The 16,675-nt window shown below is 34.8% G+C and overlaps 1 protein-coding gene across 1 annotated transcript; it reads left to right on the top strand.

Annotated features, from left to right (window-relative positions):
• Positions 1 to 601: 601 nt before the first annotated feature.
• Positions 602 to 13,734, top strand: LOC144363023 (short transient receptor potential channel 4-like). Its single transcript, XM_085497353.1, has 11 exons — positions 602 to 697; positions 1,642 to 1,824; positions 4,303 to 4,453; positions 4,553 to 4,692; positions 4,836 to 5,018; positions 5,570 to 5,639; positions 5,916 to 6,306; positions 9,981 to 10,221; positions 12,498 to 12,674; positions 12,762 to 12,827; positions 13,597 to 13,734. The coding sequence occupies exons 1-11, from the start codon at positions 602 to 604 to the stop codon at positions 13,732 to 13,734; spliced, it is 1,836 nt and encodes a 611-aa protein (XP_085353479.1).
• The last annotated feature ends 2,941 nt before the right edge of the window (positions 13,735 to 16,675 follow it).

The raw sequence follows: 16,675 nt of genomic DNA, 5'->3' as shown, positions 1-16,675 counted from the left end.
TAGCCATTTCCATTCTAATAGCACGTTTAAATCCAATAACGTATACTACAAAGGTGGCATCATCTAATACAAATATTGAAATTCATTAGAAATCAATCTTCACAAGATTTCCATTAACATTGCGACAATGATTGATAGAATACATTCTCATCTCCTCACCATAGGCTGTTACCGGTTTAATGTTAAATACCAGTGTTGTTCCAGCAATTACGGCTCTTCACAGATTGGGTCTGCACACACGCACCCAGACAAATGTCCCTGACCGGCAAATTGTTGGAGAAATGTGTACATAGTCAGTTTTATGAATATTTTTGTGCGAATAAACTACTTGTTTCTTATCAGTCTGGTATTAGAACCAAACATTCCGCGCAGGCAAAAGAATGAAAAAAGAAAAATTACGGAAATAATGACAGAATGTTAGTATCTGTCATTTACTCTTAACACATGTTTGACAAGTTTGTAGTTTGACCTGCAATGCAGAAGCGCTTGTTTAAGCCTTTACTGCCTAGGAGATATCGGCATTTACTCCCTCGCCTCGTAGGGCTAAAGAAAAGAAAAAGGATTTGTCTAACAACTCAGGACTACCAGTAGGACATCCTGGATGTATTTGATGAAAACAATGCAGGTGAGATTATCTAAGAGCTTTCTTGGAGAAATCACATCTCAAATTCACCGGAAACTTAGAGAAGAGATTCAGGCGTTTTGAGGAATTAAGTTTCAGCTAGCTCTTACGATGCAAATGGCAGTTATGAGAACACAGCTCTACAAGCTTAGAGGTCAATGATATGGTATTCCACTCAATACAGGAGACACTAAGGAAATATAACTCTCTGGCTGGACATTGCACAGCTTCCATATCCCATTACCAGCTGCAGTGAGAAACAAGAAGAGTGTCATGAATGTGAAAAAAACAGAGACGATTCGACTTAGACAAAGAAGATACAAAAATGTTGCTACCTTTTGAGTGTTGACTATGATACGTAATTTGTACCTGTAGTGCTATTGGGGCAAATAGAATGAGACCTAAAATGACCTTACCATGAGAAGAGCATAGATCATTCCATTGCATGTCAATGTTACCATACTGTTTGTTTATGACGCTCTCAGTGGTGAATGAAATGTTCATTAGCTGTACATAAGATTAATGACTCGTTGGTGACACGGGATAATTTTAACTTCTTTTGAATGTTGAAGGTAATAATTATAAAATAAAATAAAAATTGTAGAAAGTTACAGGTACTGCTGCCACAAACGGGAAAGCACCTATGAAACACCTATTTTTTTGTCTAAAATAAAAGGCTTCCAAATGCTATGCAGATCATACGACATCATGAATTGCAAACTTGCAATGAGTGTATTATAAGATGGTATAATTTAACTGGCTACTTGAACATAGGATATTACGGCGAATGGAACGAGTAGAAACAAGTGACGCTTGTTTGATATGCTAATTAGTGCGAACCCTGGAACAGGACGGTGACGATTATACAAGCACATAAGTGTTCTGTGTGTGTGATCAGCGCGTTCGCTTTTGTGGAAACACTTTCTTGTCAAAGTGATTTACAGCGTTCAGCAAACGATCGTAATCAAGAAGGACGACCATCCGTTCTGATTCAATAATCTGTTATCTGCACGAAATAGAAAACACATCTGTCGGTACAAGAACTCAACATGGCAGAGTTGAACGCATGTAATCTTTGCAGAATGACAACCAAAGAGTGGGCCTATTTTATGAACGGGGAAGGTGGACCGGCACCCAACGAAGCTAAATTCTTAGCAATGGTTGAAAGCGGTGATGTCATTAAAACTAAAATGTTATTGGAGGTAAGACGTTTTTCTAATGATTATCTGTTAAAGGCAACTCCTTAAACACACATCACAATTGCATTGTATAATAACAGCATCAGCGAACAGCTATTGTTTTGTCATTGGGTGCAAATGACCAGTTCCTAAACCATATATGTTAATTAGATCGTATCATCTTATATGCACGTCTTCAAAATCTTATTAGCTCATAATGTATTAATTTACGTACCTCAACATCATATACAACATATATTTTTCATTAAAACACACTAAACATACTGTTAAAAATATATGTATTATCTTATAAAACACCTGTATTTGCTATCGAAACAGTAGGGTTTCACTACTTTTAAAAAAAGTGTTTAGGGGAGTTATTAAAACATTGTTTAATGAAAATTTAGCTAACTGTAAATACACTTTTTTCCGAAATAAAACAATGAGTGTCTACGGGGACATAAATATGCCATTATGATGTATATGGATTAATGCATCCAACTATATGCTAGTCGTGCTAACAAAATTGAAAAGTGAAATGAACTTGAAACTTGCAACACTTCAAAAATGCAACTTTTTTCAATTTGTTTTATCTTGAAGCACAAACACACATGCAATGTCAGCCTGAAACATCTGTCCATACATGTTTCAAAAGTGTTTATGTTTCATGAGTGTTCATGTATAAGACATATACAAGTAAGTTATTAATAGTAACATTTTTTTTTCCAAACCGTTTTATTTCGAAGCCCTTCAGAAAACATGTGCAATATTTCAACCTAAAAAATCTGACTATACATGTTTCATAATTATGTATGTATACCATTTGTACACAATATCACAAGCGTAACTAAAACACGTTTTCTTGTAATCTGTTTTATGTACTTCAGACACCGGACTACAAAAGTGTTCATTTGTAATAGCCGCAATGCCTATTATCGACTGTATGCAACATATTTATTAGTAGCCCACATACGTCACCATTGTCAACAGACAAACTATGAATGTAGCGATAAATGTATTGATTTTAGTAGTTTCAAAAATTTAGCCTGCATACCATGTACCTGTCATGAGTTTAGTAACCAAATTAATGGAACATGCTCGATGTTTTTATTAATGCTCTAGCAAGCCGGATGATGCAACGCTAAACAGGTGTAAATTACCTGTGATCTAATCATTAGGTTCATTTTCTACGGAGCTATTATTCTATTGGCGGTGTCTCAATTTCGAATTCCATCTAATGTGGTGATTACCCACACCTTTGCCAATTCGCATATAATGAGCTCCTCTATGTCTCAATACATAACCACTCAACTGCTATTTAGAAATTGGATAAATACAATACAATACAATGGGGAAAGTAATATTGAAAAATAATTCAAGTTGCTATTCCTTCTTGGACTACCTTTCATAAACGATGGTGCTCACGATGAACACTAGTATATGTTGCGTGTTAAAGTAACCTGTGTTCGTGCGCCCGCTAATTCAACACTTGTATTATACTATGAGTGGTTTGGAGACAGGTCGCATATAATGAAGAAAGAGTTTAATGATGTTTTTGTTTGTTTCAATTCATTACATATCTGTTTTGAAGTTTAATTATTTATAATTATTGAATATTGTTTCTACAGTTTCACGAAAGGTTTGAATTTCAGTTAACACACTATTTTAGGCTGCACATAAGTCTTTGTGAGATTAATATTCTTTACAACAACTATATATGTACTTTAATGTTTATATAGGGATAAATACTAACTTGATTATTTGATTTGTTAATTGTATGCTAAGACTACTGTCTAATAGTGCAAAACGCATAATATTTCGCTCAATAACACTTTCAAAAATGATGATTGTTGTTACCATGTTATCCGTGAAAAACATTTTTAAATGAGTCTCTTTTACAAGCATGTTTCAATATTCAGATTGTTTTTGATTGAAAGTACTTTTAAAATTCTTGTGATAATAAGAACTTTTCAATAAGTGTTCCTCGTGGAAACACTTTACTAGTGTAAGCACAGACTACATGTTTTTTTCATTATATTCACTTTGCATAAATATAAAGATTATAAACACATAAACACTTCAAATATTTTTAAGGTGGGGACAAGCTTATAGACACCTTAAAGGTTTTACCACAAACAGTAAAAATGTTTTTGTTTTTTTTAAACAGTAGAATTGTAAATTAATTGAGATTTAAAAACAACATTCAATCTGATCAATTATGAAACACTTAAAAAGATTTTAATGTGGCGATAAAAATGTGTCATATATTAAAACACATACGATCAGTAAACAAGTTGTGGGAACGTAATATGTAGTGAATAATAAAAACAAATCGAATTGGAGAATCAATATCTAGGAAAGTTATGTCGTATACATGATATAAAATTCCGTATTTCACAACAGAACCACCAATAACTTTAATCTAAAATTACAAAGAGTATAAAGTATATTGTTCATGTAATATTATTAGCATGTCTTCCGATAATTTTTACTTTTTGACAGAATGAATTACTTGACATCAACTGCGTTGTCATGCGTGATATGTTACCTGTTACGGCAATCCAGCTTGCAGCTGAAAGCAACAACTTCCAGATGGTTCGATTGCTGTTGGATTGTGGTGTGAAACGTATTCCCAAACCATCGATATGCAATGGTCAGTTCAAAAACACATAATCACTTGCACTATATTTTTATTCACACACGTTTGATATTTAACGCGTAACAATGTGTTAAATACACGTAATTATTTCAGGGGAAGAACATATTTTGGAGGATGACTTGAGATACAGCATTTATTGTGGGCTGGCTTCACCTGCCTACCTGACCCTCGCTAGCCGTGACCCAGTGATGGCATCGATGGATCTAGCAAACGATTTACAGAGAGTAACAGAAGTGAGAGAGATTCAAATGACATCAGTGGTATTGAATTACATTATTAAATATTCAGCATTCTCACATAAATCAAGGATATTGCAGCAAACGTAGATTTTGCACGGTGCAGAATCTTATTGTAATGTTTGTATTTTTTCACCAAGGAAAGATATATTGAACTGAAAGATAAGGTACAACAGTATACTCTTGCTTTACTTGATTGCTGTGAGTGTTCTGAAGAGGTATCTACTTTGATGCTTGGATGCAATGATGTTGAACAAGTGGGCAGCAAACTTCTTTTGAAAGGAAAAGTGGTCACTAAAGCCGTAGCAACTGAGCATAAAAAGGTGTGTAGAACCATGGGTCGCCATTATCACACAAACACAATAAGGAGGTAAAATCATAGCAATTGTCCAGGTTTTTGAAACATTACACATGTACAACACAAACACAAGTTTTGCCGAATTAGGTTTTTTGTGAATTTCTTCATGTGGTTTCTGGAAATGCTCCTGTGTACCGGGAATTATTTGTTACCTTATTTTGTTTTCGTCTTTCGTTGTGAAGACATGTTGTGAAGACATGTTGAGAAAAATTTACATACACAATACGGATTTTGCGTTCTCCTTGAAGAAATATGTCAATTCGTTTTTTAAATGTCCTTTATCTATTTGCTATATGTTTTCAAACATGTTGTTGGATAACCCAATTGTAACATTATTCATTATTATAGAACATAGCAAGAGAACATGTAGATGATGTTTAGTAGTGATATTTCTATAAACATCCTGCTCATAACTCACAAAGTGCGCAATGAATAACTCTCTCGTTGAGCAATCCAGTGTTGCGTTTGCATGTTAATCAATCAACTATACAATTGACATATGTTGTTTATTCCCAGTTCATTGCACACTACAAATGTCAGAATGTGTTGAGAAAGGTTTGGCACAAGGGACAACCAGGATGGCATTGTAAGAATAGCTTTTGGTGGTGGTATCTGTACTGTATTTACTGTTTGTTTGTATACGTAATACTAATGCCAGTAATGGCTGTCACATATATCATAGCACCTTGTACTCAGGTGGGGAAAATGTTGGACAACCCTAAAGCTAAATTTATTACGCAAATGGTGGCATACTTTCAATTTCTTATTTTAGTCATCTTTCTTAACATCGAACCTTATGACAACTTTTATTCCGAATCTGCTTATGAGTATTTCTTAATTTTTCTTCTAATCTTTATCATAGCTCTCATCCTGGGTGAAATTCGAGAAATGATGATTAGCGGACTAACATGTTACTTCACCTCTTTTTGGAACTATATGGATTTACTAATCTTGCTCTCGTTCCTCTCCGATATCTCCTTTCGTCTTATTAGCTTTTTAAATGATGAATACGTCAACCCGGATGTTACCTTATTCTGGGTAACTTGGACGACTTTAACTCTTACCCTTGCTTGTCTTCGATTCTTGGAGAATTTCTACCTTTCTTTATACCTTGGTCCTATGCTACTAATCTTCACCGCAATGACCAGTGACGTCATCAAGTTTCTGATCATATTTTTATACACTGTAACGGCGTTTGCACTCGGATTCTACTACCTGTATGATGGTGTTGGTACCAATAATGTGTTTAGCGAGTGAGTATCCCTCATAAATACTTTTTTTTATTTCTTGTTTATATGCAAAATATTATTATCACTTTTCTAGAATGAATTCTCAACACAATGTAATATATATTTATACGGGGTAACACATTGTCACGCAGTGTTGGAGCTTTCAAGTGAGAGTTAAATGCTGTGTAAAAACGTATTTCACTCATAAATAAACAATAGTGTTAAGGTGTGTGACAAATGATAATAATCTAAAAGTCGTAACTTTGTTTTTTATACTGAAAAATTCAATCCAATACGATCACACTATTTAATGTATTGATATAACCCGACATCGTAACAATAGACATTCCATCAGAAATCATATGATGAGGTTAAAGGGAAACAAATCCATATATTGAATATTTACCGAAATACATTACATAGGTAAAGTGGCCCAGAAAGAGTCACTACCATAGAACAATAAACACCTTGACATAGAATGATAACACTGCAATTCGATTCTAAGGTGGATGAGAGATGTATAGGCTACCAGTCGGCCATCTTGAGAAACAGTTCCAGACACATTATAGACTTTGATTTTAAGATATTAAACAAAATGACCGTCATTTCGACAATTTTTATCAAATCTCAAAAGAAAACATGGTATTGTATTCAACTGAATCAGGCCATATCTCATGGAGGAATCAGCACAAAAACGGAAAATAACAAAATGGCCGAAAATCTCGCGCATGTGTAGGTCATCATACATTGTCTGTATACCAAGTTTGAACGAGCTCGATCAAAGGGTGACCGGGCGGACACACGGACGGACTGACGGTACCCAACTTAATTGTCCCTGTTTTCGGACTTCGTCCGAACGGGGACTAAAAAGTATGTAATATAGGAAAGAATATTTATAGAATATTTATGCCCAGAAAATGTCCTCGTTGACATTAGGCATTGTATGTTACCAGTTGGCTTACACATGACTTGGGGATATTCCTGGATGCTTTATTTTGAGTGTTTGGCAAGCGTGATTTTGACAATCAAATTAGAAAAACAACAAAATGGCCGTCAAGTTTTCAAATATTTCGTCCAACATGTCAGCTACTTAGCATAATAAATGACAATTCACAATCCTTGCTGAGTGGAACTACATTTTGGTGAATAATGATCGAAAACTATGGATTTCCCTATGAAAGCCATATAGAAGATCTACTTTGGGGAATATGTTGATGCATTTGTGAAAGCAGTTTTCTACATCGTTGTTATCACACACATAGGTATAGCCACTATTGTAGTCCTAATAATGTTCAAATATAGAACACAATGTAGACACCTGAGTGGATGCTTTAATCATCAATCAAATTTATCATGTGTCAATATACATTGCACCTTCATAATCCCCATATGACTATTGCAATTTGGGTTTGATTAGTGGAATTTAATTACACAATGACTGAAATCATGTTGTGTCAGGTAAAAGACCTCCTTTGACTATGACCCCCACCCCCCGCCTGCGCCCATGTCACATTCTGGAGTGATTTGAATGAAATGTGCAAGTTTAGATTTTAGCTTTTGAATGTTCCTGGATCAATAGGGTGTAAGACCAATTCAGAGAGGGCATTCCAAGCTGGGGCGAAAATAAAGCTAGGAGGCTGCTAGGAGTTCTCATGTAAAGACTACAAAAATCAGATTACTACCTAATTAAATTCAGTGAATACTCTTCTTGCGATTTTCTCTCGCGATCCATTAGGATGTGTAAGATGCACTGAATACTGCTTGTGGGAATGCATGTCTTCAATTGTACTATCATTTAGAAATTCTGGCCATCAGTGTGTACCTCATGATCTTGGAGTAGGCATTTCTAGCATAGCATTATATTTCCCAATGTTCCCTTAAACGGGTTTTGCAGTTGCAAAATTCCCCAGCATAATGTTACATAATGATCATAATGATGTTGATACTGTTCACATGGTTGTCCACTCAGTTGGGCAAAAACGCTTTATATGAATTATGGTTCGTGTAGTACTTCTCAAAACTTTCAGCATTTTGTGTAGTTGAGCCAGAAGATGTTTACCAAGAATTTTCAAAACCAAACTGGACATCATAGCATACATACATATATACATATATGTATATAATATGAAAAACTGTATACTTTGTATTCAAATCTTATGATCTTAAGTTATTTTTTTCAATATTTCCACTGATTAATCCAAGTTATGCCAACAAATATGTTTGGCAACCTTTATCATAAAGCCTTGAATACATGACGGTAGACCGAAAGTAAGCTATATTTGAAACATACTTTTATTGATTGTGTTGGACAAATAACACATTTCACTCTGCTCATTTCTTGTTGTTGCTTTTTGAATAATGGGTCAATTTCATGTTGGTCTTGCTTGTGTATAGATTCTTGATTTCTGTATTTGTCGACGTCTAGACAAATTAAAGTCATCAATAAATAATCATTTCTATGTTCGTTTCCTTTTTGTATTATTTTGTATTAGTTCCGGAACTGGATGACAACTCATGTTATTCTATAAATATCATTTATGTTTTCGTATTTGAAGAGCCACTCTTGAAATTTCATATTTTATCATTTCATCTTACACTCAGAAGCCATTACGTTTGTTTACTAACGTGGTCACATTCAGCACATTCTTGGCATGTCACATCACAACTGATTACTAACATCTCGATTTTGTATTGGATGTGTTATGTCGTTGTTACGACATGTCAAAAAACTGCATGAGAACTGAGACTTGCTTTCAAAGCTCAGTCTAATAGCACATCAGGCGCATCTTCAGATGTTCTAACAAATCGATTTGAGCATATGTACATATGCTGTATTAAGGTTGATACTGTTTGGATATTATGCAAACCTAACATATTTGTGAACATACATGCTAACATAAAAAGCTGTGCTTTCAATTCTTGGCTGATTGCATATTTAAGATAAGACGTTGATAATTTTTAATGATTCAATGATAAACAAGGATTGTACTTTGACGGATTTCATTGTCTAGAAATCTTTGGTATTACATTATAAAACAGAAACTGTGTACATATAGACCCCGCCACTTCAATTACCTGATTGCCAACCGTGTCTCGCATTATTTCCGACATATATAAAGGTATTTGTAGTCGTATCTCCCTCATGCATACAAAATATCAGCACCGATCTGAAAAATACATACATACATACGTTACTGCTCCATTTGTGTTTTATTGTCATTCTTGTCAGTGTGATAGCGAGAGTACAAAAGTACCTGGACTAAAGAATCCATGCTGGTAACTGTTTTCCATAGTGATTGATATAAAAAGAACAATAATATGTCAACCATAGATAAAATACGATACAATCACACATTGTCATAGTCATATCTCTTTATCATCGGTTTTAGAGAATATATATTCAAGAAACATGACTTGTTATGTTATAATTACTAGCAAGATTCATTTTAACTTGTAATGATAAAGATATTAAATAACTGCTTTTAATTATGAGCCGTTATAAACTGACCAAAACAATGCATGCATACTATACATGTTCATTACTAATTCTTTGGAAGCGCTTTTCCACGAAGCATACACAATATCTGTCTTGAGTTAAAGCAGTGAGACTCCACACCATAAGTACCTTTAAACCTTCTTTGACAGAGAAATCGTGTTATGCATAGTATTGTAATACTATTTGTTTTTGTGGGACACAGATTTCCTTCGTCTTTTGTTGTTCTGGTCACAACAATCTTTGGAGGCAATCCAACGGAAAGTTTGAAAGCGAATGACCTGGTTTTTAATCTTACTGGTGCCGGAGATGAGGGTGTACTTGATGCGAGATCAATGTACAAAGCAATAGGGTTTATACTTTATGCATCTTTTGGAACTCTCTGTATGCTCGTGTTGGTTAATATCTGCGTTGCCATGATGTCTGATACTTATGCACGGATGAAGGTGAGTAGAACATTACTTCATAAATAAAGTGAGCATATTACTCTTGGAAAACACGCTGTGGTATGTTTTCTGCTTCAAAACACATGTAGCAACAGCAAAACATGTTTTTAATAGATAAATACTGTGTTCTATGGTAGCATTTGTATTGTTCAGACCCGTTCTCCCATAAGCTTCGGCACGCTCATTTGTATTTTGTAGGAAACCCTTTAGACGTATTGTACCAGTGAATATAACTTTAATGACTTATCTCAAGCTCTGTTGCGTGTAAGATGTAAAGGAAGGCACTGTAAATTCTATCAAGATAAGATTTATACAATAAACGATTTCTTTTCAAAAATGACTGGGAAGCGATGAAAGTCAGAGGGTGCAAGGTCAGGAGAGTAAGAGGCATGGCGACATGCGAGTTGTGGACCGAAGCATTGTCCTGCAGGAGGAGGATACCTATGCTGATCTTGCCCCGCCTTTTGATTTTGATAGCTTCTCTTAATTTCATCAAACGTGAAGCGTAATAGGCTCCTGTAATTGTCCTGAAATCTGTCATCACTACTTCGTCCATGTCCCAGAAGACTGTGACCATGACCGTGCCAGAGGAGAGCTGCACCCTTGCCTTCTTTGGAGGTGGTGAGTCCAAGTTCTTCCACCGCATTCACTGGGCCTTGGTCTCTGGATCATAGTGATGGACCCAAGTTTCATCCTGTGTAATCAGTCTTTTGAAAAACTTTGACTCATCTTCTTGGTACATCTCTAAATTCATTCCCGAGCACTCGACGCGTTCTTGCTTCTTGAAAGGTGTGGGCAACCTGGGAATCCACCTGGCAGACACCTTATGCATATGCAAATGGTCATGAATGATAGTTTCCACAGACCCTATACCAATCTTTACATCTTTGGATATTTGGCAAACAGTAATGCATCGATTTTCCAAAATGGCTGCCTCAACTTGACGCGTAGATGCCTCATCAATAGCAGAAGAGAGACGACCAGGTCTGGGAGCTGTTTTCACTGACTTCCGGCCATGTTTGAATTCACGATGCTAGCGTTTTACAAGGTCATATGATGGGGCATCATCACCATAAGTTTCTTTCATTTAATCAAAAGTCTCCTTTGGTGTGCGTCCTTTCGAATACAAAAACCGGATTACTGCGCGACACTCAACTGGCTCCATTTAACACCTGACTCAGTTCAAATACCTGTAAATAAAAAACCACAATTAGTTCAGAGCTTTTTGCAACATAATCCATAGAGATGCAAATCATTACACATGCAAAATTTCATCTAGATCAGACAACTGGAAGTGGGTCAGGGGCATTACTTATTGAACGCCCCTCGTAGTTAAACAAACTCATACAGGTGAACACTTCTATGGTCTCCTAAAACTACACAAATTGAATATTCCACTAAGACCTATCAGAACACACTGCAATACTCTTAACACTACAATGGCTCAACCATTATCAACAACTTTTAGTTTCAGCACTACCATCAAACATCAAAGACACGGATCACTACCTGAATGACGTAAAATAAATAATAGTAATAGAAAACACAATTATGGTATACATGGACAACACATCACAGCCCTGTACAATATCTTTGTGCATAATAATATTGATATAATTTATATAAACGTGTCCCTTGTATCAGTGTATGAAATAGTCTATGTGATTGCCGGAATATATTGAAGTTCTGTTGTATGCTTTGTCACACAGTAAATATAGTCCAAACAAATTATTGAGAAGATGTTCAAACACACCTTAAATACAAAACAGGAACTTGATCAGTTAAAGCACTCAATGAAAAATAAATTCCCTAGTTTGTAACAATTTTTCCAAGACAGCCAAATGGTGGTCAAACAATATGACGGTTATGTACATTGTAAATGCACAATATCAAGGTGATCGATCAAAGTATTTTTGAGTAACATATGTAAAAATGTTGGTCCAACGTCATAACATTAGCTTCTACAATATGATAGTGTACATTATTTGAACAATCTGAATATTGCAATTCAATCACAACACTTTCCATTTCACATTCAACTTTTTTCTAACTTTACTCTCTGACCAACAATGACAAATTCTTTGTCTGAAAATATAGATAATACGGCAACAATCAAATCTACCAATTTTTGGGCGAGTTGATTGCATTTCGATTACAAGAACACCAAGTTACACTGATCATAACAATTATGAGGAAATAACAAGATGTAACAACAATGTGAGATTGAAAACAATAAGAACGCATTTTGCTTTGTTTAATATATGCTTATTTTTTAGGATAATATCAAGGTTGAATATGCATTTATGAGGACGAAGATATGGTTGAATTATGTAGACGCCCCCGTATTGCCAGCTCCGTATAACATTATCCCATCAGTCTCGTGTTTGGTTTCTATTGTCACAAAATGTGTTTATAGATATAGGCCTAGATGGAATACAGATGAAGACGTTGAAGTAAGATCATGGTAAAATAACAAATGAATATTTATAATACGAAAAGTTGACAGTTGTCTAATTCTGGGCATTATTTTAAATTTGCAGTTAGGCTTACCGAATTATATCAACAGAGAAGTACAGATAAATAGTACAGGATTACTCTATGAAGAGGTGAGTTAAGTATTTGTATTATTCCACCTTTTGGACATACATTATTCAATGGAGAAAAAATCTAAATTTCATTTGGCATACTCCCATTATACAGTCTTTTGTTTTTGTTAGAACGCAAACCGATTTCATTTAATGAGCATGAAGAAGGGTTATATTGACAAAATGAATGCCGAACTCATATGACGGCCTAAAATAAATTACAAGTTTAACAATAAAATTACACATCTTACAGCTCTTACGGGATTCCTGAGATACTATTAGTATTGTGCATCTCTTCAGGCACGACGTGCAACCATAAGAAATCGCTTATTCAATCTCAAGAACATTGAAACCACAATTGTTTGCACACGAAAGACACAGATCAGTATCCAAAATCACATAATGCCTGTCTCGCAAAAAATATCAAGGTATGAGCCACACAGTAAGTGGCTTTCAAAAACGAGCCATAGGAGTCGTAGGACTATGTTAGTGCTACATGATACACCAGGCAGCTTCAATATACTTCATTTGAATACAAGTCAACCAGTAACCATGACTATCGTATTAGTGACCTCGACGTCAACAAAGCGAAGCAGAAATAAAGATACTGATCCCAACTATAGAGGGCCCCAATCACAATAAAAGGGCATATTCTTAAGAAATCTGATATAGTATATGTAGTATACCAAGCAACATGCATTGCGGTAGTTCTAATTAGTTATTCTGAGGCCGTTTGTTTTACAGAAACGATTGTATATTGTGATTAAACATATAATATTTTTTTTTGTAGTTAATAAATATATTATGTAATCGTTATATGGTGATGAAAGGAATCGTTAACAAGGAAATCATGCGGAAGTTTTATACGTCTGCTCATACTTTGGAAGACGAAGACGTCAAAGAATCTACGGATATGACGTATTTCTAAACGTCAATGTTAGTTATCATAACCATGATAATTTTTGAATATTTGACAGTTTATAGATTTGACTGGTATGGGTTATTCAGGTATAAGAAACACGATAACGACTGTGATCGGATTTATACAGATTATTGGATTCTAATTACATCTCAATATTGTTTGACTCCTTATAATGCACAATATGTTAATGTGATTTTTACAGTTTCTACATATTTTACAGACTATTATTTAAACCACCTGGCTGTGGGTTCATCTTTAGTACACTTGTGTGTATTCCCAATTGTATATACGGGTACTTGAGTAAATTTGCTGTAGTATTTATTATAGTATTTACTGCCAATGCTCAATTCAGTCTCAACATATGTTATAATTACATTCGCTTAATAGGTATCGACGTGCAAGACGCCGAACGTCGTTGGCGCGCGCGATTGGCGCGCTCAGTATTCAGCACACGCAAGCATACTTTGTTTGTTATATCTTGCATTATGCTATAAAGAGATCATTACATTTTCGTTACCGAGAAAGTCGTGATGATTGATAATCATTGAAATCATAACATATACCGTGTTGTATTATATCAGCGACAATATATCACATACATTCTCTACCTTATGAGGCTCGATAAGAATGTAGCTGTATTATTTACTTATTTACTCGGAATGCAAAGTAAATATAAGTGATTAATCATATATAATTCGATTGAGATAGATCAAGATAACATTTTTGTTCACAAAATTCACAAAGAAAAACATACTAGTTTTATCATTTATAACCCAATGTAGCAATTTATGTATTAATACCTTGAAGAATGAGTTTGTAGAATCTCTGGCGTTGATGCGAAATTGCCACGACTGGTCTGTACTTCCGTGACCTCTAAGTTTCACCTCGTGTTGTGTGGTGGTAAATATACTAATGACTAACATGAATGCTGAAGTGCCGAGCAATGAAAAGGGAAGTTTTTGGTCTAAACTATTCTAGGCAACTATAATGCAAGCGTGGTCTGGTGCGTAGAATTTTTCACACAAGCGCACGCTTACTTTCCACTTTAGGACGTGTTCCATTCGCGGGTTCCATACGCTCACTGCATATTATGAATAATTATAGGAATAAATACGCCTCGGAACAGACCAATCGTGGTTATTTCGTATCTGACTACGTTCCACATTGGCTAGCGTGTCCGAGCGGCAATAGAAAGATCGCGTTTATAATCACTATAAAATTCCTTTCTCTGGACATTCCAAAGCCGTTTTTTTTTCATTCAATATATCTAATTATCATTACATCATATATATAGTTTTCATCAGTAAAATGTTCAAAGTAACGCTTTGAGATTTATCAATAAAGATAAATATGATCATACATATTTTTGTTTTGATATTGTTAATAATTTAGGTCGTTGCCGCACCCGTTTGCTTCTGTTTGTTTCAATGCATATGTAATGAGATATATTGTATACGATTTTACGATATACGAGTTTGTGATTACAAGTTTACAAGTAGAAACATTATTACTCAAATTATGTTTATGTATAATATAGCAGTAAACTAAACTATATTGATTTTTTTCTTCCGAAAGATGCATCTAATTGCATTAAAGCTAGTTTATGTGACAAATACATGCATAACAAAAAATGGGCTTTGACACCGTAAAGAGGTTCTCACTCAGAGAATACCATGCAAATGAAATAAATATGATTGTTTTAAGTTCAGATACTTGTAAACATATTTTGAGATTCATTTATTCAAATTCATTCCAAGCATTTGCACGTAATTTTATATAAATAAATTTGGACATGTTTATTTATTCTTGCATGATAATAAACAAGAATTAAAATCTGTGCTTGATGTTTTTCGACCTGGAGTTAAATGAGACTTGGGATACCATTACCCATCCGTTACTTAGAAGGAGTTCAAATTTGAATTTGTTCTGAAATTTTGTCGAATTGTTATCAGATATTCACAACATGCATTGTGAAGACGAGAAAACATTTTATGTAAAACGTACCCTGCTATTGTATTGTTGTAGTATTCTATTCATATTTCAGAACATATGGTAGTGGTCGGAGTGAATGCGATCAGATCAGTTACCGGTCATTGGGTAGCCTAGTGGTTGTTGCATCAGACCCATGACCAGTAGACCCAAGTTCAAATCATTCCTTAGGCTGAACATCAAAAGGGTCGATCCCTACCCTGGGTGAGTGTGTCACAGACTCAATGGAAAGGCCTATTCCACTGGCCGAGATTCATTAACTAACGAATGCGACTTTTGGGGAACCTTGTTAAGGTCCACAGGTGATTGTGTTCGACCGACTCTGGTTGATTTAATTTAATTGACATTAAATTGCCATTTGATAGAGGGATTGCCACACAGCCCTATCATGTAGTCCCAAACATGAATATGACTTATGTGGCAATAATGCATTATGTTTCAGCATTAGCACTTGCAATTTGCACATACAAAAAAACGTCAGGAGAGACAACAGTGACATGACATCCAATGTCCGGAACTATCGCCTGGCACAAAAACCTTTAAAAAAATAGAAATAAAGAAATGGAAACTACAAGTAACATTTTCACTTGCATATTATTGTCGCCCAATACGGTTAATTTCATTTAAATTACACTTTATTTATATTTATTATAGTCATTGTCATATCGAGCGTTCAATTCATGATGTAAGTAAAATCAACACTTTTAAAGTAACAAGTTTAAATTACACAATCTAATAAAAATATTCAATTAAGTATTCAATGATAAAATGTTTATTAGATAATCGTGTTAATCGAAATTCCTTAAGATATAGCAACAATAATTCAGCATTTATTTCCACAAAAATATAAGTGCATAGAAACGCTGATGCAGTGAGTATTTATTTATAAATAATTTATAAATTTATAAAGAATATCAATGAATATTCAACCGATATTGCTGATTACATAGCATAAATA

The sequence above is a fragment of the Saccoglossus kowalevskii genome, chromosome 3 (genome assembly GCF_978046115.1).
Source record: "Saccoglossus kowalevskii chromosome 3, keSacKowa6.1, whole genome shotgun sequence".
In the NCBI taxonomy this organism is placed as follows: domain Eukaryota; kingdom Metazoa; phylum Hemichordata; class Enteropneusta; family Harrimaniidae; genus Saccoglossus; species Saccoglossus kowalevskii.
This window is presented reverse-complemented; position numbering and strand designations above follow the sequence as displayed.

Coding starts and splice junctions, on each gene's coding strand:
- LOC144363023 (XM_085497353.1), top strand. CDS start 602: ATGTATTTGATGAAAACAATGCAGGTGAGATTATCTAAGAGCTTTCTT. Junction 1,825..4,302: donor AAACTAAAATGTTATTGGAG/GTAAGACGTTTT, acceptor ACTTTTTGACAG/AATGAATTACTTGACATCAA. Junction 5,640..5,915: donor GGGACAACCAGGATGGCATT/GTAAGAATAGCT, acceptor TCTTTATCATAG/CTCTCATCCTGGGTGAAATT.